We start from the raw sequence: 24981 nt of genomic DNA on the forward strand, positions 1-24981 counted from the left end.
ATGAACTGTAACGCAGTAAAATCTTTGAAATTGTTGCATGTTGCGTTTATACTTTCGTTCAGTATAGCTCAGTATTTGCATTATTTATTTTATACAGTCTTTTTTGCTCATCTTTTACGGCTGCTGTCCCTGTACAGGGACCAAAATCAGCGGAAATTTCAGAGCGCCAACTAATAGTACTCGATACAAACACACACTCAATTAAAGCTACACTCGTTGTGAATCTAGCCAACATGTCAGATTTGTAAAATGCTTTTCGGCGAAAGCATGAGAAGCTATTATCTGATAGCATGCACCCCCCGAAATACCTGAACGAGACCTAAACAAAAGATTTTGCGGTAGCCGGCGCTACACAAAACACAGAAATAAAATATAAAACATTCATTACCTTTGACGAGCTTCTTTGTTGGCACTCCTATATGTCCCATAAACATCACAATTGGGTATTTTTTTTCGATTAAATCCGTCCATGTATACCCAAAATGTCAATTTATGAAGCCCGTCTGATCCAGGAAAAAGCACCTTTTCAAAACGCAACGTCATTTTTTTTAATTAAAAAAGTTGCCTATAAACTTTGACAAAACACTTCAAACTACTTTTGTAAACCAACTTTAGGTATTAATAAACTTTAATAATCGATTAAATTGATCACGGGGCGATCTGTATTCGATAGCAGCAAGTCTTGAAATCATCGTCCATATTCTCCCTTTCATAACTTCCTTCGGTGTACCCTAAGACAGGAAGTGCCTATTCGTCATCCCACCCAGGATAAGCCAGAACTGAATTGCCAGTACTGGCGACATCGTGTGGAAGCTGTAGGCATTGTAAACGGGACTCTATCTATTTTCCCTGACCATAGACAATACAGAGACTGGCGGTTGGATTTTTTTTGTGTGTTTTTGATGAACAGTTTTCCTTGGGATTTTGACTCCTAAACACATTCTGTTATAGCCACAGACATGATTTAACCAGTTTTAGAGACTTCAGAGTGTTTTCTATCCACACATACTAATAATATGTATATACTATATTCCTGGCATGAGTAGCAGGACGCTGAAATTTTGCGTGATTTTTAACAAAAAACTGCGAAAATTCGCAGCCTCCCTAACAGGAAATTGTTGCATGTTGCGTTTATACTTTCGTTCAGTATAGCTCAGTATTTGCATTATTTATTTTATACAGTCTTTTTTGCTCATCTTTATTAAGGGTGACAATAACTGTCAGGGCAAGGTGACCGGAAATATGAGCTATGTAGCTATTCCCTCCGCAAGGCAATCAAACAAGCTAAGCGTCAGTATAGAGACAAAGTAGAATCTCAATTCAACGGCTCAGACACAAGAGGTATGTGGCAGGGTCTACAGTCAATCACGGATTACAAAAAGAAAACCAGCCCCGTCACGGACCAGGATGTCTTGCTCCCAGGCAGACTAAATAACTTTTTTTGCCCGCTTTGAGGACAATACAGTGCCACTGACACAGCCTGCAACCAAAACATGCGGCCTCTCCTTCACTGCAGCCGAGGTGAGTAAAACATTTAAACGTGTTAACCCTCGCAAGGCTGCAGGCCCAGACGGCATCCCCAGCCGCGCCCTCAGATCATGCGCAGACCAGCTGGCTGGTGTGTTTACGGACATATTCAATCAATCCCTACCCCAGTCTGCTGTTCCCACATGCTTCAAGAGGGCCACCATTGTTCCTGTTTCCAAGAAAGCTAAGGTAACTGAGCTAAACGACTACCGCCCCGTAGCACTCACTTCCGTCCACATGAAGTGCTTTGAGAGACTAGTCAAGGACCATATCACCTCCACCCTACCTGACACCCTAGACCCACTCCAATTTGCTTACCGCCCAAATAGGTCTACAGACGATGCAATCTCAACCACACTGCACACTGCCCTAACCCATCTGGACAAGAGGAATACCTATGTGAGAATGCTGTTCATCGACTACAGCTCAGCATTTAACACCATAGTACCCTCCAAGCTCGTCATCAAGCTCGAGACCCTGGGTCTCGACCCCGCCCTGTGCAACTGGGTACTGGACTTCCTGACGGGCCGCCCCCAGGTGGTGAGGGTAGGCAACAACATCTCCACCCCGCTGATCCTCAACACTGGGGCCCCACAAGGGTGCGTTCTGAGCCCTCTCCTGTACTCCCTGTTCACCCACGACTGCGTGGCCACGCACGCCTCCAACTCAATCATCAAGTTTGCGGACGACACAACAGTGGTAGGCTTGATTACCAACAACAACGAGACGGCCTACAGGGAGGAGGTGAGGGCCCTCGGAGTGTGGTGTCAGGAAAATAACCTCCCACTCAACGTCAACAAAACTAAGGAGATGATTGTGGACTTCAGGAAACAGCAAAGGGAACACCCCCCTATCCACATCGATGGAACAGTAGTGGAGAGGGTAGCAAGTTTTAAGTTCCTTGGCATACACATCACAGACAAACTGAATTGGTCCACCCACACAGACAGCATCGTGAAGAAGGCGCAGCAGCGCCTCTTCAACCTCAGGAGGCTGATGAAATTCGGCTTGTCACCAAAAGCACTCACAAACTTCTACAGATGCACAATCGAGAGCATCCTGGCGGGCTGTATCACCGCCTGGTAAGGCAACTGCTCTGCCCACAACCGCAAGGCTCTCCAGAGGGTAGTGAGGTCTGCACAACGCATCACCGGGGGCAAACTACCTGCCCTCCAGGACACCTACACCACCCGATGTTACAGGAAGGCCATAAAGATCATCAAGGACAACAACCACCCGAGCCACTGCATGTTCACCCCGCTATCATCCAGAAGGCGAGGTCAGTACAGGTGCATCAAAGCTGGGACCGAGAGACTGAAAAACAGCTTCTATCTCAAGGCCATCAGACTGTTAAACAGCCACCACTAACATTGAGTGGCTGCTGCCAACACACTGACTCAACTCCAGCCACCTTAATAATGGGAATTGATGGGAAATGATGTAAAATATATCACTAGCCACTTGAAACAATGTTACCTAATATAATGTTTACATACCCTACATTATTCATCTCATATGTATACGAATATCCTGTACTCTATATCATCTACTGCATCTTTATGTAATACATGTATCACTAGCCACTAACTATGCCACTTTGTTTACATACTCATCTCATATGTATATACTGTACTCGATACCATCTACTGTATCTTGCCTATGCCGCTCTGTACCATCACACATTCATATATCTTTATGTACATATTCTTTATCCCCTTACACTTGTGTGTATAAGACAGTAGTTTTGGAATTGTTAGTTAGATTACTAGTAGGTTATTACTGCATTGTCGGAACTAGAAGCACAAGCATTTCGCTACACTCGCATTAACATCTGCTAACCATGTGTATGTGACAAATAAAATTAGATTTGATTTGATATTGCTATTGGAAGGTGAATGCAACAACAACCTCAGATTGGCTGATGAAAGCTGAAATAATGGCCGGTGGGCGGATCTCCACAGATCATGTCCCTCTATGTTTTCACTTGACTTTATTTTCACTTTTCCTCTGGAAAAAGGAATTTAGCTAGTTTGAGTTTCTTGACTTCCTGCGAGGCTAGCCTCCATCTCTCCTCTCTTCAGAAAAAGAAGAAGAGAATAAAGTGATCCTTTCATCATGGGCTGCAAGGCAGGAGGAAATGGGCATGGCACGTAGCAGAGGGGGCGAGGCAGGGGGTCAACAAACTTATCTCTGTGTCCCGCTGCAACTGTTCTCTTCTTGCATTGCCAGGGAAGATGGAACCTGGAGATTACATAAACTGCAGCAGGACGGACAGGGGGCCTAGCTCCCAAATCACCTTCTCTCACACATGCATACACTCACACTCGCACACACACAAATGTCCCCCACCACCCCCTTCCTTAGTCTTCACTAAACACTCTTCTGAGCGTGTCTCATTTACAACTGCGACCTGGCCAAGATAAAGCAAAGCAGTGCGACACAAACAACACAGTTACACATGGAATTAACAAGCGTACAGTCAATAACACAATAGAAAACAATAAAGTCTATATACAGTGTGCAAATGCCGTGAGGTCGGCAATAAATGGGCCATAGTAGCGAAGTAATTACAATTTAGCAGATTAACCCTGGAGCGATAAATGAGCAAATGATCATGTGCAAAAGAGCAGAAAAGTAAATAAAAACAATATGGGGATGAGGTAGGTAGATCGGGTGGGCTATTTACAGATGGATCCAGCATATAACCCCAGAAACCTGTTCTCTCTCTAGCGCTCTCACAATCACACTTCCTCTCTTCCTCTTTCCTCTCCAAGGGTTTGCTTGGAGCCAGTGGTCCTAATGGAGTTCTTGGACTTATTGTAAGTATAAACTGTCTGTGCCTCTGTTTGCTTCTGTGTACACCATTTCTATGTTTGTTTTATTGGTTTGTGTGCACGGGTGTCAACATCCATTTCCACCCAACACTGGCTTTGAAGACCATATCTTCAAAGGCATGGAGAGCCGTTTAATGTACTGTAAGTCTTTTAATTTGTTGGATATGTTCAGAATGACTTACTGCCTGGCCCATATTTTACCACTGGGCACACACTGGTTGAATCAACGTTGTTTCCACTTTGAATTGACGTCTGTGCCCCGTGGGGTGGCTTTGTGCTGGCCACACGACACGACCCAAAGGCATCTCAGAAGCCCTGTGACAGAATGGCCTTCCCTTCCTTTATCCTGTCTGGGATCTATAAATGACACTCCAAACAGCACACATCCCTCAATCTACACCAATCCCCCAGAGACTAACAAGGGAGCTGCTGGGTGCATCCCAATTACATTGCCTTTCTCCCCAAGTGTGCATTTGTTCACTACCCTTCGTGGATTTGAAAGGAAATTACTGGTATATGGAAACTCCCTCAGCACCAATCTAATGCTTTCAAATTGTTGAGAAGTAGTGAACAAGTGCACAATAAAGGAGGAATGAGAGATTATTGGGGTACACACGCTGTGTCCTCGAATTCCTTTCTAATTTAGCTTTGTAAAGAGCCAGTTCCTCTGTCACTGGCGAAATTGCCTCTGACTATAACGTTTCTCTAGATTTCTCCCGCCCGCTTTGTTCCTTGCAGCCCCCCTACTCTATCCTCAGCCACCAGCAGGCCTATACTTGGAAATGCTGTGGTCCTCTAATTACAGCTCTGCCCTTAGTCTCAGTCTGACTAGGCATTCACCTGATCCTGGTGGTAAACACAACAGCCCTTTCCTCTGCCACCAAGCCACATCTCTGTTTGCTTGTAAATATACAACTGCTATTTTTGATCCGACACCCCACCCCACCATTTGGGATCCAGTCTGTGACAGTTGCTGTGGCCCATTTGCTAGTGTTTGAATGCTCATAGGTCAACATTATCTGCAGGCCTTCAATATAGCACAGGATTCTTTCTAATAAGACTCCTTTGTTTCCTTTATAATGACATTCAAAGACTTGGATTATGTCTCCAATTTGAACAAATTTGAACACACACTGGAGAGAAGGAAAGTAATATTCTTCTCTTCTGGGACACCCAGTTCTGAATCCTAACTGAATGAAACTCAAAAAGCATGCATTCACACGCAGCCACACATACACATACAGATCCAGCTAACACCATGCTCTCGAAGGCATGAAAATGTAATTAAATTCATCTCCAACCCAATACACCCAATCTATGTCTTTGGTGCTTATACCTAGGAATGGAGGAACTAGCTGGAAGATATTCACTATCATAAGAGTAAAACTTGACAGTGTTTTGAATTGTGAAACACTTCCTGATTTCCTTCCTCAAGGGGTGCATTCCAGGTCACCTACATTGTACATTTTTTTTGGGGGGGGGGTGATTCAACGTACAATTGGAAGGCAACCAGCTGTGATAGGATTGTGATTTTTATAACATATAGCTGAACTAACATACATTCTCAAGTTGAGTTGTATGTTCACTCAACTTTGAATTTTAGGTTGAGTGAACATTCAATTCATCTTGAGAATTTTTTCAACATGATTTGCATATTTCCCAGTGTAAAATTAAAGTATTTATGACAATATATAACATATATCATATGGCCTTTGAGGGCCTAGTTACTGTACACCCTAAAGCAGTGGTCTAAAAGTTGCATTATGCTGGCTTGCAAAGTCATTTGTAATTCCTATTGGAGTGAGGATATCCAACAATTTGACATTTTTATTATCTCTAACCTACATTGAGAATAACTGCCAGGGTAATTTACATTTGTAATTTTACACAACAAGCTTGTTGAAATTAAGCTCAATTCGAGTAGAGTTTGTTGATTAAATTAACAATTTTAAGGCAACCAGCTGCAATGGGATTGTGACTTTTCTCAACATTTGGACATGTACTGTAGCAGAACAAACATACAGTGTTGCCTTCCAAAGGCAAACATGAATTTGTAATTTTACTCAACAAGCTTTTTCAAATTCAGCTCACTTCAAGCAGAGTTTGTTGAGTCAACACACTTTAACACATTAGCTCAAAGTCTTGTCCACTTAACTCGCATAATAACATTAGTTAAATTGGCTTTTTACAGACCAGATTATCAGGAGATTAATATGGCTTTGTGTCTCTCTCTTTCTGCCCTCAGGGTGACATGGGCCCGAATGGGAAGATGGGCCTTCCAGGACCCAATGGACTGAAGGTGATCACACACACACACACACACACACACACACACACACACACACACACACACACACACACACACACACACACACACACACACACACACACACACAGAGGGCCTTTGCACCTACCTTACTCCTTTATAACCCCACTAGTGTAGTAGTATACGGTACATCTGGGAAAATATGAGCTTCTGCTCCTGTTAAAGTAGTGAGTTACTGTTGTCCTATCTATACTATATGGAATAATACTGCCAATTAATTAGATGTCTCCGTGTGGAACTTTAACAAACAGTTTATAGCGGTCAGTGCAGTTGTTGACCAGTGCAGCTCCACAATAATATAGTGAATAATACTAAGTTACTGATTTATTGGGATGGGACAGGCCAGACAGGAAAGGGGACAGTTTGATTGGTACTAATCTCTACATGTGTGTGTTTCTTGCAGGGGGTGTCCGGCAACCCAGGAGAACCAGGACTGAAAGGTGATAAGGTGATCTGAATATTCCCGTTATTGGCCTGTGATTGAGCAGCATGTGATGGATAATGTACCCCCCCCTCTGGTCAGCTTGTACATAGCGTGCTCCGAAGCAGTTACTGTATAAACCGGGCAAGGAGTTTTTCCTGACTGTAATCTGACCACGAAAAACCTCAAGGCCACTCCAGTTTTTTTTTGATCTGGTCAATTCACATCACTCTGTCTTTCCTGGTTAGGACACATGGTCAGGAAGAAACCCCTGGGTCATGTTCATTAGGTCACGCAACAGAATCATTTTTTTCCACAGAAAACTAAAATTATGAGTCCAGGTAATCCCTCCATGTTACATTAAATTGTCTTCTGTTTAGTGCCTAATGAACACAACCCTGGCCTAGTGTAAGTACAAGTGAGACTTGCTGCCTTAGCTTAGCATGTAAGGTGATAAACTGATATTTTGGTAGTCACACATGCAAAATTGTTAAAACCATCATTTTTACAGAAATGTTGATTAATCTACATTGTCCTTGTAAAAATAAACTTAATAAAGTAAAGTAAATGTAGGCCATTATACAGTAACTCAAGGAATCCAACACTCCCCTCCTCCCTGTTCTCTCTTGTTCTTAATTTGGGTGGTTCGATCCCTGAATGGTGATTGGCTGACAGCCAATATACCACAGGTATGACAAAACATGTATTTTTACCGCTCTAAGTATGTTAAGGCACCTCAGGTTTGTGATATATGGACAATATACCACTGCTAAGGGCTGTGTCCAGACAATCCGCATTGCGTCGTGCCTAAGAACAGCCCTTATCTGTGGTATATTGGCCATAAACCACACCCTCTCGTGCCATATTGCTTAAACATGCCCTGGTGAACTCATCTATTGAATTGAGTGTCAGAGACATATGTATGGATAGATCGATGTTACTACATCCATACATTTACTCATTCGGAACAGGTGTATTTTGTATATATATGTGCTGACGTATGATGTGATGGGCAGGTTGGGGAGTAACGGATTACATGTAAGGGATTACAAAAACGGTAACTGTAATCCGTTACGTTGCCAGTAAAATTATTGTAATCCTTTTACAGATACTTTGAAAAACTAGATTATTTACTTTTAAATTCAAAATCTTTGATACAGCTCTGTTTTCTCAATGACATTCAAATCGACATTAAAAGAAGGCGCAAATTTATGTTTGTTCCACTTGAGCGAGTCTACAGTGGTGTAGTCTACGGTGATACGAATATCACTTATTATTGATATCTACATAGGGCATTGATGTGAATCACACTGCTACTCTCTCATTTAGCTATTTGCACCTTAAGGAATGGGGTTGTTGTGGATGGCTGTTCACAAATCTAAATGTGTATTTGAACCCAATAATGGTTGAATTCAAGAAGTTTAAGCTGCCTTTCAGTCATTGTTTTTGAAACCAGTGGACAGCCAATGATAAATGTGCTTTTGCAACAGCGGCATAGTGCAGATCCAAGCCTATGGAATAAAAGTGGGGCTTTTATTGCTCAATCTAATTCAAGCTAATAAAAACATATATCCATAGGCCTAATGGACACATGCTCAAACTCGCACACTTTTCATCGACTTAAAGGAGAAATCTGTAGATTCTACATCCATTTTTTGGATTTAAAAATGATATACTGTGTATATACAGTACCAGTCAAAAGTTTGGACACCAACTCATTCAACGTTTTTTCTTTATTTTTACTATTTTCTACATTGTAGAATAATAGTGAAGACATCAAAACTACTAAATAAAACTATGAAATCACACTGCAGCAATACGCCATCTCATCTGGTTTGCACTTAGTGGGACTATAATTTGTTCACCCAACACACCTCCAGGCTGTGTAAGGGCTATTTGAGAAAAAAAAGCAGCCAACAAATGCTCAGCATATATGGGTACTCCTTCAAGACTGTTGGAAAAGCATTCCAGGTGAAGTTGTTTGAGAGAATGCCAAGTGTGTGCAAAGCTGTCATCAAGGCAAATGGTAGCTACTTTGAAGGATCTAAAATCTAAAATATATTTTGATTTGTTTAACACTTTTTCGGTTACTACATGATTCCATATGTATTATTTCATAGTTTTGATGTCTTCACTATTATTCTACAATGTAGAAAATAGTACAAATAAAGAAAAACCTTTGAATGAGTAGGTGTGTCCAAACATTTGACTGGTACTGTATATCCATTGATTCTTTAAGTATATAACTTATGAGCTTAGTTCAACTGTCACACTCCAAGAGAACCCAAAATATAAGCTTGTTTTTCTCCAATATTTGTAAACATTGTATATGTAAACAATCACAAACATTGTATATGTAAACAAACACTGAAAAGTCCTATTCTTGAAGATGCATTTGTCTACCTTTATTTAAGCAGGCAAGTAAGTTAAGAGCAAATTTTTATTTACAAGGATGGCCTAACTCCCCGGCCAAATTCTCCCCTAACCCGGACAACACTGGGCCAATTGTGCGCCGCCCTATGGGACTCCCAATCACAGTCGGTTGTGACAGTCTGGGAACAAACCAGGGTCTGTAGCGATGCCTCTAGACCACTACATTTTTAATGTAAATATATAATTTAATCATATTATTATATGGAGTAGAAAGCGATGGGTTAGAAGAAACCTACTTGACCAACCATAAATTAAAATGTAACATCCATATATGGCCAGCTAAGTAAACTTTAACATTTATCTATCCTGCAATAGATGTCGTTCAATTGGTAACATTTTTGTCTTCTTCTAATGCCTCTTAAGGGGAAAGTAATCTAAAAGTAACTGAATGTAATCAGATTATGTTACTGAGTGTGGTTTATCCAAAAGTTACGTTACTGATTACAATTTTGGACAGGTAACTACTAACTGTAACAGATTACATTTAGAAAGTAACCTACCCAACCCTAGTGAGCGTATTGTCTTGTAGTAAATTGTTGAATGTGTGCAATAGAGCGCAGACATTTCACCTTTTGCTAATGGTGTTCTCTCTTTCCCCCTCCATTCTTTCACTTCCTCCAACCGCATTAGGGTGAAATTGGGCTTCATGGACAGCAGGGAATGATCGGGTTCCAAGGAGACAAGGTAGAACCCCAACCCCCCAGGTTAACCCTTTAATTTCCTCTCTGCTGACCTCCAACTGCCCAAGCAAATGTACACACTCACACAGAGCCTTGGCCTTGGAGATGTTAACCAAAGTCATGCATGTCTAACGGCTGGTGAAGTTCCCATCAATCTCATTGGATATAATGCTTTCAGTGTTGTTCTGTTGCTGCTGAGATTACTAAGATCATTGGGGTCTGTGTATCTAACAGGGTGTTCAGGGTACTCCAGGATTGCCAGGTACCAGAGGAAAACCAGGACTTCAGGTGAGTTCTCCCGCTATGAATTGCATTGGGATAAGGATTTTAGTTTGCCCATGCAAAATGCATCATCACCATTTAGTTTTTAGTTGCTGGTCCAAAATTCCTCTAAGGCATATTGTATGAGATGTTTGATGTTGCGTTCATATATTTGGCAAGCGTGGTAAGGAGTACAGAGGCAGCTCATCCTAGAGCGATGTGTTCAATTTGTCCTGATGGTCGCGCTGTGGGGCCAGTGTGTGTGTGTTTATGAGTAGTCTAGAGGAAAAAGAAACACACACTTATTTAGGCGAGGTGCTGTCTAGCAGAGTGGAAAACTTAAAATAAAGGAGAGCCTCTCACTCTATGAGCCCAGATGCAAAAATGTAATGTCCAACGTTTCGACAGGCAAGCTGTCTTCATCAGGGTAATGAGTAGTGTTTATGAGTAGTACCTGAAGATGTGCATCAGGGGTATTGATAGTGTTTCACGATTAAAACATTTCACAAACATAAATATGAATGTACAGTGCATGTGGAAGGTATTCAGACCCCTTCACTTTTTCCACATTTTGTTACGTTACAGCCTTACTCTAAAATGGATCAAATAAAATAAATCCTCAACAATCTACACACGATACTCCATAATGACAAAGCAAAAGCTATTTAAAAAAAATCTTTGCAAATGTATTAAAAATTTTAAAAAACAGACACCTTATTTACATAAGTATTCAGACCCATTGCTATGAGTATCGAAATTAAGCTCAGGTGCATCCTGTTTCCATTGATCATCCTTGAGCTGTTTCTACAACTTCATTGAGTCCACCCTTGGTAAATTAAATTTTTTGGACATGATTTGTAAAGGCACACACCTGTCTATATAAGGTCCAACAGTTGACAGTGCATGTCAGAACAAAGAAAAAGCCATGAGGTCGAAGGAATTGTCCGCAGAGGGGTTGGGTTAAATGCAGAAGAAACATTTCAGTTGAAGGCATTCAGTTTTACAACTGACTAGGTATCCCCCTTTCCCCTTAGTGCTCCGAGACATGATTGTATCGAAGCACAGGTCTGGGGAAGGTAACCAAAAACTTTCTGCAGCATTGAAGGTCCCCAAAAACGCAGTGGCCTCCATCGTTCTTAAATGGAAGAAGTTTGGAACCACCAAGACTCTGACTAGAGCTGGCCACCTGGCCAAACTGAGAAATCGGGGGAGAAGGGCCTTCGAAGAAAAACCAAGAACCCAAAGGTCACTCTGACAAAGCTTCAGAGTTCCTCTGTGGAGATGGGAGAACCTTGCAGAAGGACAACCATCTCTGCAGTACTCCACCAATCAGGCATTTTTCGTAGAGTGGCCAGACAGAAGCCACTCCTCAGTAAAAGGCACATGACAGCCTGCTTGGAGTTTGCTAAAAGGCACATAAAGGTCTCTCAGACCATGAGAACAAGATTCTAAGATCTGATGAAACCAAGATTTAACTCTTTGGCCTGAATGCCAAGCGTCACGTCTGGAGGAAACCAGGCACAATAACATCCCTACGCTGAAGCATTGTGGTCGCAGCATCATGTTGTGGGTGTGTTCTTCAGCGGCAGGGAGTGGGAGACCAGTCAGGGGAAAGGTGAACAAAGCAAAATATAGAGAGAACCCCGTCAACACTGCTTGCAGGTTTAATTATTATAATTATTCCTTTTGTTCCGTAAGGCAACATTAAAAGGCAAATTCCTGGTGAGGCCTAGGAGGGTGGGACCTTGTATGATGGTAAAAGGCCATTGGCCACACCCTCACACGTAATGCCATGCAAATTGGCCACATGGTGGTGCTATAACAATAAATGTAACAGACACGTGCCATGACACGATGACGCTATAACAAGCACATGTTGCTATCTCTATATGTTTATATCCCTTGATCTGTTTGACTTCGAATGATGATATTTGGCACACATGCTAAGGGCTATGAGTCTAGCTAATCTGTAAAGTATGGTTAAGTTTAGCCGTTGGAGGCTGTTGGACAGGAACAATCATTAATGCAAGCACATTGGCTTATTGTGGGCATATTGTTTGAGCAAGAGGCTTGGAAAATATTTTTTGAATATGTGCATCCGTAGACGCCATGTACCAAATGTGGCACTGATCAGTCGAGCGGTTCTGGAGAAGAAGACATTTAAAGTAGTCTATATCATAAATAATTGTCTAAAATATTGTATGATCTGTTTAATTTTTAGTTGTGATATTTGGCAGGCATGGTAAGGAGTACAGAAGTAGTGCATCCTTGGGCAATATGTCAAATTTGTGCTGATGGTGGCACAGTGGGCCCACTGCTTGCAGCTTTCATTTTCCTTGCATTTCCCTCCTACTCCCAGGGCAGGCCAGGAGAGAGAGGGTCTGATGGAGTACCTGGCCTTCCAGGAGCAGAGGTAACCACTTATGCATGCACAAAGGCATGTACACACACACACACAAGTACACACAACAACAACATAAATATGTTCCCTTTTCTCTCTAAATCACAGGGTTTCCCTGGAGACATGGGGCCTCCTGGAGAGAATGGCTTAGAAGGCCCAAATGTGAGTAAATCATTTTTGTTCTTTTTTGGATCTGTTGAATGTTGGTATGACCCACGTGAAAAAATACTAATGCATACTATGGTATAAATACTGTAGTATTACTGTATTTATATACTATAATATTTACTTTAGTGTTTTTGCAGACTTTACTGAAGCCTAGTATTGTTTTTGCAAACATTTTGCAAACAGTTTACTAAAGTACAAATACTGCAGTATTACCATAGTTAAAAAACAGTAATAGTATTTTAGTCATAACTGTAGTATTTACTATTGCTTCTACACCTGCATTGCTTGCTGTTTGGGGTTTTAGGCTGGGTTTCTGTACAGCACTTTGAGATATCAGCTGATGTACGAAGGGCTATATAAATAAATTTGATTTGATTTATTGTGTTTTATTATTTTTGACATAGAAGTGGGGGCTTCCACAAATACTAAAAGAGCAAACTTTCCATAACCTGTTAGTAGGTAGGACTGCAGTCTGAACAGCTTGTTCAGCGCTTCTGCTCTTTTCTGTAACCTGTATGGAACACAATATATGTTCTATACTCAAGGTTGGGTAGGTTACTTTCTAAATGTAATTCGTTACAGTTAGTAGTTGCCTGTCCACAATTGTAATCAGTAAGGTAACTTTTGGATTACCCAAACTCAATAACATAATCTGATTACATTCAAAAACTTTTAGATTACTTTCCCATTAAGAGGCATTAGAAGACAACAATTTGTGTTACCAATTGAACAACATCTTTTGCAAGATTAAATCATTGTTAAAGTTTACGTAGCTGGCCATTTATGGATGTTACATTTTACTTTATGGTTTGTTTATGTATGCTTCTTCTAACCCATTGCTTTCTACTTCATATAATAATAATATGTTTAAATTATATCTTTACATTAATATATGTAATTTATAAATCCAAAAATGGATGTAGAAACTCCAGATTACTCCTGGAGATCAAAAGTCTGCAAGTTGGAGCATGTGTCCATTAGGCCTATGGATATATATTTTTTATCAGCACGAATTCGATGGAGCAATAAAAGACCCACTTTTATTCCATAGGCTGGGATCTGCACCATGCAGCTGTTGCAAGAGTGCATTTTCACTGGCTGTCCACTGGTTTCAAAAGAATGATTGATAGGCAGCTTAAACTTCTTGAATTCAACGCTTATTGGGTTCAAATACACATTTAGACTTGTGAACAGCCATAAACAACAACCCCATTCCTTAAGGCGCAAATAGCTAAATGAGAGAGCAGCAGTGTGATTCACATCAATGCGCTATGTAGATATCAATAATAAGTAATTTCCTTATTGCCATAGATGTTTGATACTCTTTGGATGCCGACAGCAGTCGCACCATTGGAAGACATATTCCTGACTGCTCATAGCGTGGAACTGAGAAAAATTACTTTTATTTACTTTGGTTTCACAGTAACTTTATGCAGTTACTGCTAACATGACCCCGATGTTCTCCAAAACACAATACAATAGAGGCAGGATACTTGTCCATGTGATTAAGTATGTATTTAATGTAACTCATTTTCGACCTAAATAGCAGTTACTGCCTTTTTGCTTGGTAGAGCAATACAGTTATCTACAGTTTATTACAGAATTGCATTTTTTATATGTACTTTTAACTGACTAAAACCAAATTGAAACGGTCTAGAAATTGTAATGGGCCTACATTTATACAATTTACTGAATGTGTCCAGCTCGCTAATAATCACCGAAAGTAAAGCTAGATAGTCAGGAAGTATGGAAAATTCCAATAATGTTGGATATTTTACTTTTTTACTTTTTATTTAACTAGGCAAGTCAGTTAAGAACAAATTATTATTTTCAATGACGGCCTAGGAACAGTGAGAACTGCCTTGTTCAGGGGCAGATTTTTACCTTTTAAGCTCGGGGATTCAATCTTGCAACCTTTCGGTAACAAGTCCAACGCTCTAACCACTAGGCTACCTGCCGCCCCAGGATAGAGGATTATATTACGCAAATGTTTATGCCGAGGAAATATAACACATTTTCAGTGCGGCCCGACGAACCTTGTTGAAGACCAAATGCGGCCTCCAGGGCGAAATTAGTTTGACACCCCTGTTCTATAGTAAGAACTACACGATCAACGTATAGTAAGAACAACACGATTGGATACTACAGTGTGTAGTATAGTATACTACAAAATACAATACTAAGTAGTAGTAGACATGATCGAGGGATACTACAGTGTGGAGTATAGTATCTACCATATGCTACAGAAATCTATAGAATTCTTGAGTAAGTACTGTAGTATTCTATAGTATTCTTTCATGGGGGGAGACACAGTGGGTGATGAGCATGAAGAAAGTGCCTGCTTTTGGTTGTGATACTGCACATTCTGCCTTTGTAAAATGTTTTGTAATGTCCTGCAGGGAAAGCCAGGTGTGAGGGGGTTGCCTGGTCCTAGAGGGGTGCCCGGGCTAGAGGTATGATATGATACAGCAGCTTGTTTTATGTCAGGGGTGGACAACCCCAGTCCATGAGTTCTACTGTTCCAGTGGTTTTTATTGCTCTCTGTGGTGCTCTCTGACCCTGTTGCTGATTGGCTTGGGTCATGTTCAGTAGTCACAAAACGCTGCAAGGACTGGAGTTGTGCAAAACTGCTCCTGAAACAACCGTGAGGACAACCAGCTCCATATACATGTTGTGTCCTATTTATAATGCACTTCTTTTCACCAAGGACATATGTCACAAGTAATGCACTATGTAGAGAATATTGTCCCATTTGGGTTGCAGCCACAGTGTTTCATTTTAATAAAAGATAAATGCTAATGCCATTATCACTGTTTTCAGGGAGATGAGGGCCCACTTGGACCACTGGGTCTGACAGGAGTGGAGGTGAGTGGTAATTGGATGAAGATGGGAAAGGGGAAGTGAAGATAGCAGGGATCATTGTGGCTGCCTGTTTTAATTTTAACTGAGCTTTTTATCTCAGCATAGCTCCTGTAACTCACACTCACTTCTCACTACGCTATGGAATAAATATGTGCATGTGCCTTCGGAAAGTATTCAGACCCCTTGACTTTTTCCACATTTGTGACCCGTTTCAGGAAACTAGACATATGTCGCTGGTCACTACTTGACAGGAAAGCCGTTTGAACGTTAACTTTTATTTATATCTAAATGCGTTTTTTGGCAGAAATGCCTTCTCGAACATTTGAACTTTCATGTGCCTTAAAACTTGTTAAGGATAGGGGGCAGTATTTCCCCTTTGGATGAATTGCGTGCCCATAGTGAACTGCATCAAAATCTGTCCTAAATTGCTAATATATGCATATTATTATTATTTGAAGCTTCTAAAACCGTTTGAATTATGTCTGTGAGTATAACAGAACTCACAGGTCAGGCAATCTTCCAAACTAGTTTTGGAATCCTGAAAGTTGGGGCAACTTTGACGTCATCGCCCCCTCCCTTCCCAACAAGTTATGGACCGGGAAACACTTCCTATGTCTTCCACTAGATGTCCTCATTCAGTAGAAAGTGTAATGGAACATTTGCTGTGAACTTTGACCTAATGGGAAGGAAAGTGCTACAGTGTCGCAAAAGATTCATGTGCTTGAAGGCGCGTATGCGTTTGGAGTGCTTCGTCTGTTCCAATCAGCCCGAGATGAACTAGGATTGCCCGGTTGGAATGCTATTAGTTTTGTACGTTTATAACATCCTGAAGATTGATTCTGCACTTAGTTTGACTAGTTTCATCGACCTGTAATATGTAATTTGGAAGTTTTGATGCAAAATTATCCTGGACCAGAAGTCATATTTTGGGCATTTGAGCTGAAAGTGGTAGCAGATGCTGCTACATGGACAATAGAATTGAACATTATGAAACAAAACAATTTATTGTTGAAGTAGGACTCCTTGCACTACATTCTGATCGAAGACCATCAAAGGTAAGGGAATATTTATGTTGTAATTTTGTATTTCTGTTGACTCCAACATAGCGGAGAAATATTGTTACGTCTGAGCGCTGTCTCAGATTATTGCAATGTTAGGCTTTTTCTGTAACGTAAAAAAAAAATGTGACACAGCGGTTGCATTAAGAAACAGTGTATCTTTTTAATTTTATGTAGAACATGTATCTTTAGTCAAAGTTTATGATGAGTATTTCTGTTATCTGGCGTAGCTTTCTATAATTCCTCCGGACATTTTGGAGAATTTTCTGAACATGGCGTCAATGTAAACCGAGATTCATGGATATAAAATGCATATGCTTTCTGGCTGATGTCTTGAGATGTTGCTTCAATATAGCCACATAATTTTCCTGCCTCATGATGCCATCTATTTTGTGAAGTGCACCAGTCCTCCTGCAGCAAAGCACCCCCACAACATGATGCTGCCACTCCCGTGCTTCACGGTTGGGATGGTGTTCTTTGGCTTGCAAGCCTCTCCCTTTTTCCTCCAAACATAATGATGGTCATTATGGCCAAACCATTTCTATTTTTGTTTCATCAGACCAGAGGACATTTCTCCAAAAAGTACGATCTTTGTCCCCATGTGCTGTTGCAAACCGTAGTCTGGCTTTTTTTTATGGCAGTTTTGGAGCAGTGGTTTCTTCCTTGCTGAGCGGCCTTTCAGGTTATGTCGATATAGGACTTGTTTTAACTGTGGCTGTAGTTACTTTTGTACCTGTTTCCTCCAACATCTTCACAAGGTCCTTTGCTGTAGTTCTGGAATTGATTTGCACTTTTCACACCAAAGTACTTCCATCTCTAGGAGACAGAACGCGTCTCCTTTCTGAGCGGTATGACGGCTGCGTAGTCCCATGGTGTTTATATTGGGTACTATTGTTTGTACAAATAAACATGGTACCTTCAGGTGTTTGGAAATTGCTCCCAAGGATGAACCAGACTTATGGAGGTCTACAATTATTTTTCTGGGTTTCCCATGATGTCAAGCAAAGTGGCACCGAGTTTGAAGGTAGGCCTTGAAATACATCTAATTGACTCAAATGATGTCAATTAGCCTATCAGGAGCTTCTAAAGCCATTACATCATTTTCTGGAATTTTCAAAGCTGTTTAAAGGCACTGTCAACTTAGTGTATGTAGACTTCTGACCCACTTGAATTGTGATACAGTGAAATAATCTGTCTGTAAACAATTGTTGGAAAAATTACTTGTGTCATGCACAAAGTAGATGTCCTCACCGACCTGCCAAAACTATAGTTTATCAATACATTTGTGGAGTGGTTTAAAAACGGGTTCAATGACTCCAACCTAAGTGTATGTAAACTTCCGATTTCAACTATCTATTACATTAATAAACAGTGGTCTTATTAATCATTACCTCTTATCATATCATCATTCTAAACAGTCGAAACCTCATGCATCTGCAAAAAATCCAACCTTACTTTTGATTCAGTACTACACAAACTGGTTCAATAATTTATTTACTAGCTAACTAAATGGGAAAACAGGATAACATACACACTTAATACATGAGAAAACAGTCCCTAGCGGACTGTTTAAAATATGGCAGCTTGTTACTCAGCAAATGAAGAGGGGTGGGGAAGAGAGGGAGAGAGAAAAAGGGACACTTATCGTTTATTAATGTTTGTGCGAGTCGCAAACATTAAGGCCATGAATGAGCGAGTCACTCAGCTTTATGTAGGTGCCGGGCTATATGACTGTGCCATCAACTTGTTAATATATAACGTTATTTTTACAGAAAACAAAAGTGAGCGATTGTAATCTGAATAAAAGCCTAAATAATATTTGTAAAGGCCAAAACATTTGTTTCTGTTTTTAGGGGGAGAGAAACACTGGGCCAATTGTGCGCCGCCCTATGGGACTCCCAATCACAGTCGGATGTGATACATAATAATAATAATTTTTGTTGTATTATTTGTTTGTCTTTTCTGGTGGATTAAACTGAAATTGCAACCAATCACGGCCGGTTGTGATACAGCTAACCAAATTAATAAATACATTTGACGATATAATTCTCCCTAACCTCCTTCTAGGCAAGTCTATTGTCCAGCTACCTGCTGGTAGCCATAATGGTGCTGTAGAACGTGTGTTTTGAAAGAGTATTTTCCAGTAAGCAACTAGTAATAAACATCGGCATTTTTAAAGAGTATTTGTATCATTATTGTATTAACGAAAGCATAAAGATGCCATTATTAGATACATTGTATTAGTTTGAACGTGCAGACTGGCACTTAGAACAGTTCCCTAGTCAGCGCCATTATTAATACAATGCCCCTTAGTGTTGCTCTGTGCTACTCAGTGTGGTGGGGTAGGGCTCCACCCCCCCTCCCCCCTCCTCCTCCTCCCTTCCCCATGGGCTAGGTCCGTCTTCCCAATGGGCTAGGTCCGTCTGTGCACAGCTTTGCAGCCCATCCCGTGTCCCCTGCCCTCGTGCCATGAACCTCGCACGCTTTCAGTGGATACAGCTGGAGAACTGCAAGGCAATCCCATTGTGCGCCACTCGGGTGCCATGATCAATATGACCAATCAATATTGTCCTGTTAATAACAGGGTTAATAATATATCTGAGAATATCTAAGGGGCTTTTATATCTCTAAATTAATAATAATAATAATAATCACTTTGTTAAAAAAAATATATTTTGGAGATTATTTATTTTTCAAATAATGTAAAATGAGCGAGAAAAAGGCCATTTATGAACATGGGGTGAGACATTGTTACTAATTTATAAATAAAGCCAGTTTGCTATTTAGAATCATTTATTTCTGTTTTTAGAGGGAGAGAAACCAAAAACCTACAGTCATCTCATGGGTCTCCCAGTAGAGGCCAGCACAGGTATTGCACCAGCATCTGTAGAAACACAGCTTGCACTGCTATGCAGTGTCTTAGACCGTTGCACCACTCAGGCACTGTACAACATGGCTTGTCGGGAGTGGGCCACACAACTACAGTAAGAGCAAAATAATCCTGACAAAATAATAAAACCTTAGTGTAACAACAGTTTTAGTAAGTAATACTGAAGTCGTGCACAAGTATCAGTTTCTATTTAGGTTTATTGTCGCCCATTCATTGCCAGTTAGACACAGTAGGACCCATAAGCATAATCAGTGCTCTAACTCCCCCTTGCGCTGGGCTGAAGCCATGAAGTGGTGACACAGGGTGCCGTACTAAACCACAAATTGCCTCTAAGTTCTGCAGCATGTTCGCAAAACTTTTAGTGGAGCAACCACTGTATGCCTTTCCAAATCATGTCAAATCAATTGAATGTACTACAGGTGGACTCCAATCAAGTTTGAGAAACATCTCAAGGATGATCAATGGAAACAGGATGCACCTGATCTCAATTTCAAGTCTCATAGCAAAGGGTCTGAATACTTATGTCTAAGTTATTTCTGTTTTTTATTTGTAATACATTTGCAGACATTTCTAAAAACCTGTTTTCGCTTTGCCATTATGGGATATTGTTTGTAGATTGATGAGGAAAAAATAATTTAATACATTTTTGAATAAGGCTGTAACATAACAAAATGTGGAAAAAGTCAAGGGGTCTGAATACTTTCCAAATGCACTGTATGTGACCTGCTGGGAGTGTTACCACTAGACCACAGGCTCTGCACATTGAGTGGTCAACGGTGGGCTATGTGTTTTGTTCAGGGTAGAGTCGGCATGAAGGGCTTCCCTGGGAAGATTGGAACGGATGGAGTGAAGGTGAGGACAGCTGTGGATTACCTCACATAATTGACCTTTTCATACATTGATGCTGACATTTTACTCTTCTAATCGCACACACAGTGAACAGAAACTATGTCTATGAGAAGTTGGCGATTTATTTATGCTGATACAAATTTAGAAGAGTAAAATGTTGCCTCTTATATCTTCCTCCAGTAATTATTACATTCAATATGCTGTATGGAATATAAAATACATTAGACTGTTCAGCAAATTGGCTATCGATTTTGGTTATTCTTCCTTGTAAGTACAGTAAAAAAAATAAGTAACATGCTATTTGTTCTCCTAGGGAGAGCTTGGTATCACCGGGAAGGTTGGAGGCATGGGTGAAAAGGTGAGAGTTTTCGCAAATACCTAGTGTTATGGCCACTGGTTGTTTTATTATTAACACAATAATACTAATGTTAATATGAACTCCCTTTCTGGCTCTGTTTGTGTTTCACAGGGCCTGGTTGGCTTTACTGGGCCTGTTGGAGAGACTGGATTGGCAGGGGAGAAGGTAAGACACCCCATCTCTCATCTGGTGTATGTCTGTGATCACCATGGTGTATTTGAGTGTCTGAGTTCCAATATCTGACCGTTATCTGATTGTCCTGGATGTGGGTGCCCTATAAACAGAAAATCAAAAAAAGATGTGGATTCAACATACAATTGTAAGGGAACCGGCTTCAATAGGATTGTGAGTTTGCTGTACTTTGTTGATCAAATGTTGCGCAAACTCACAATCCTATAGAAGGCTTGACTGACAACATGAAAAGGATGAGTGGTTATCGACATGGCCAGAAGGCGTGTTTTGTAATGATTCTGAACGGTCTTATAGCTAGCAACAATGACAAGAAGCTGTCAAGTGGGGAATCGTAAGTGGCTCGTTTCTGCTAGTTTTATATTGTTATTGATACCATCTCTTGTTTTGAGGTGTTTTGACTGATGTCATGTCTATGCTAATATGGCTAAAATTTGCTAACTAGCAAACCAACAACTGGGCTCATTGTGCAAATGTATTTATGTTTTCAATAAACCTTTGGAGACAAAATATAGTTAACATTTTGCCAACTATCTAAGCCAACCCTTCTGTTTTGTTCCATAGTTGTGCATGCGTCAGTTTTGTTGTTAAACAACCAACCGGTCTATTGCAGCTGGTTGCCCTACAACTGTATGTTGAATCAACCTCAATGCCATTGTATTAAACAAACACACAATCCTATTGCAGCTGGTTGCCCTACAACCTCAATGCCATTGTATTAAACAAACACACAATCCTATTGCAGCTGGTTGCCCTACAACTGTATGTTGAATCAACCTCAATGCCATTGTATTAAACAAACACACAATCCTATTGCAGCTGGTTGCCCTACTAGTGATGTTACATTTTATACAGGAGCTCCAAGTTATGCATCGGAACTGATAAGCATTTTACTTCGAAGCAGTGTACTGACGCTTGTATCATTTTATCAGAAGCACGTGATCGATTCCCGAAGCTTAGTTTTGTAGAACAATCACCAGATTGGTTTGGTTTCGGGTAGAAGATAAAAAGGCTATCCTGTGTGTATGACGTCATCTCTAATAATTTTGCTGTTCTAAATTATTTTAACTAACAGGTGCCATTTAGTGTGTTGATCAAAGCCTTGAGTAATGAACCTATTTGACACAATTGGCTCGACATGTTCAAGCTTCGTTGCCCCATCACTTACACTTAGCCTTACAATTGTATGTTGATTCAAACCTCAATGCTGGCTTGCAAAGTTATGTGTCATTCCTATTTGAGACTACCTAAATCATATAAACTGGAACATTCATCTCAGTAACGGGTGCAAAAAGTCAAACTACTAACAGGTTGGATTAGTTTCGATTTTTTATTTATACTGCACAAAAATATAAACTCAACATGCAAGCATTTTCAAAGATTTTACTGAGTTACAGTTCATATAAGGAAATCAGTCAATTGAAATCAATTCATTAGGACCTAATCTATGGATTTCACATGACTAGGACTACAGATATGCATATTTTGGTCACAGATACAGTACCTTAAAAGGTAGGGGCATGGATCAGAAAACCAGTCAATATCTGTTGTGACCACCATTTGCTTCATGCAGTGCGACACATGTCCTTCATGGAGAATTGATCAGGCTGTTGATTGTGGCCTGTGGAATGTTGTCCCACTCCTCTTCAATGGCTGTGCATAGTTGCTGGATATTAGCGGGAACTGGAATACGCTGTCCTACTCATCAATCCAGAGCATCCCAAACATGCTAATTGGGTGTCATGTCTGGTGAGTTTGCAAGCCATGGAAGAACTGGGACATATTCAGATTCAAGAATTGTGTACAGATCTTTGTGACATTTGACAGTGCATGCTGAAACATGATGGCGGCGCATGAATGTCACAGCAATGTGCCTCAGGAGCTCAACTTGCCATCGATTAAAATGCTATTTTATTCATTGTCCGTAGCTTATACATGCCCGTACCATAACCCCACCGCCACCATGGGGCACTCTGGTCACAACACATTCTCTAAAATGACGCTGGAGGCGGTTTAAGGTAGAGAAATCAACTGATCAAATTATCTGACAACAGCTCTGGTGAACATTCCTGCAGTCAGCATGCCAATTGCACATTCCCTCAAAAGTTGAGACATTTGTGTCATTGTGTTGTGTGACAAAACTGCACATTTTAGAGTGGCCTTGTATTGTCCCCAGCACAATGTGCACCTGTGTAATGATCATGCTTTTTAATCAGCTTCTTGACATGCCATCATCTTGGATTATCTTGGCAAAGGAGAAATGGTCACTAACAAGGATGTAAATAAAAACTAGAGAGAAATATGCTGTCATTTCTGACCTTAGTTCCTTTGTTATGTCTTTGTTTTAGTATGGTCAGGGCGTGAGTTGGGTGGGTTGCCTATGTTCTTTTTTCTATAATTTGGGATTTTCTGTGTTCGGCCTGGTATGGTTCTCAATCAGAGGCAGCTGTCAATCGTTGTCCCTGATTGATAATCATACTTAGGTAGCCTGGTTTCACTTTTGAGTTGTGGGTGTTTATTTTTCAGTTTCAGTGTTTGCACCATTCGGGACTGTTTCGGTTTTCATTTGGATTCTCTTGTTATTTTGTATTAATTAAATCATTAAATCATTATGGATACATACCACACTGCATATTGGTCCGATCCTTGCTACTTCTCATCAGAAGAAGAGGACGAGAATCGTTACATACGCTTTTTGTTCATATAGAACATTTCTTGTATCTTTTATTTCAGCTCATGAAACATGGGACCAACGCTTTACATGTTGCGTTTATATTTTTGTTCAGTGGATGTTGTGTAGTATATGATTAATCAACCAATACGGTACATGCAAAAACACAGGTATTGAAACCTACAATAGAACATGCTGGGAAATATGATGATGATGGGTGTGGTTTTGAGAGAACATATATTCGTAATTTTACTCAACAAGCTTGTTCAAATTCAAACTTTCACTCCTTAGCTCAACTTCTTGTCCTTCTGAAGTCCACACAACTCAAAGAATAAAGCTGATTAAGCAATGGTTAAGTTGGCGTGTTTACAGTGTATGATTGTGTGTGTTTTCTAGGGGGATCGAGGGGAGATGGGCCTGCCGGGACCTTCTGGAGAAAAGGGATCAATGGTAAGATAGAGATGTGAGGAGCCAGATATTTTTGAGAGTCCAAGTGAGGGGGTACGAGGGGTGGGGCCCTCATAAAAGTGAAGTTGAAAGTCAGTCCTCTAAGATTGTTTATGTAATTCCCATGGGAATAGATGGTCCGATTGAGAACATACATGTACGTACGCACACGCATGCACTCTCTCACACATACACACAAGATGTGTGTAAATGTCTAGCTGACAAAGTAACCTGGCCAGTTCAGAACTGCCATTATTGATGATCTCACATGAGTCTCTGAGGCAGCTGAATACTGTTGAGTGTGCACGTCTGTCTGAACCGCAGCCAACAGCCATGTTACACACACACACACACACACACACACACACTGTAACAGAAAACTAATTTATAGAGATATTTTGGGTATTATAAACAGTAGAATACTCTGAAACGTTTTACAGTGGCATAGTGTAAATTATGGTGCACTGTGGGAAAATGTTGTGGGTGGGGAAATAAATTGCTGTATTTCCAATGATTAATTGGAACGCCGACTGCGATTCAGGCCTAATCACCCAACATCAGTGTCCAACCTCACTAATGCTCGTGTAGCTGAATGGAAGCAAGTCC

At 40.6% G+C, this 24981-nt stretch overlaps 1 protein-coding gene across 1 annotated transcript in view; it reads left to right on the forward strand.

Annotated features, from left to right (window-relative positions):
* The window catches only part of col27a1a (collagen, type XXVII, alpha 1a), a 250288-nt gene that overhangs the window by 110736 nt on the left and 114571 nt on the right, over positions 1 to 24981 (forward strand). The window contains exons 14-26 of the mRNA XM_029657740.2: positions 4302 to 4346; positions 6607 to 6660; positions 7091 to 7135; positions 10172 to 10225; positions 10456 to 10509; positions 12842 to 12895; positions 12992 to 13045; positions 15451 to 15504; positions 15872 to 15916; positions 20660 to 20713; positions 21024 to 21068; positions 21180 to 21233; positions 24325 to 24378. Coding sequence (XP_029513600.1) covers positions 4302 to 4346; positions 6607 to 6660; positions 7091 to 7135; positions 10172 to 10225; positions 10456 to 10509; positions 12842 to 12895; positions 12992 to 13045; positions 15451 to 15504; positions 15872 to 15916; positions 20660 to 20713; positions 21024 to 21068; positions 21180 to 21233; positions 24325 to 24378 — 666 coding nt within the window. The remainder of the gene's footprint in view (positions 1 to 4301; positions 4347 to 6606; positions 6661 to 7090; positions 7136 to 10171; positions 10226 to 10455; positions 10510 to 12841; positions 12896 to 12991; positions 13046 to 15450; positions 15505 to 15871; positions 15917 to 20659; positions 20714 to 21023; positions 21069 to 21179; positions 21234 to 24324; positions 24379 to 24981) is intronic.

Source organism: Oncorhynchus nerka, linkage group LG4 (genome assembly GCF_034236695.1).
Source record: "Oncorhynchus nerka isolate Pitt River linkage group LG4, Oner_Uvic_2.0, whole genome shotgun sequence".
Classification (NCBI taxonomy): Eukaryota; Metazoa; Chordata; class Actinopteri; order Salmoniformes; family Salmonidae; genus Oncorhynchus; species Oncorhynchus nerka.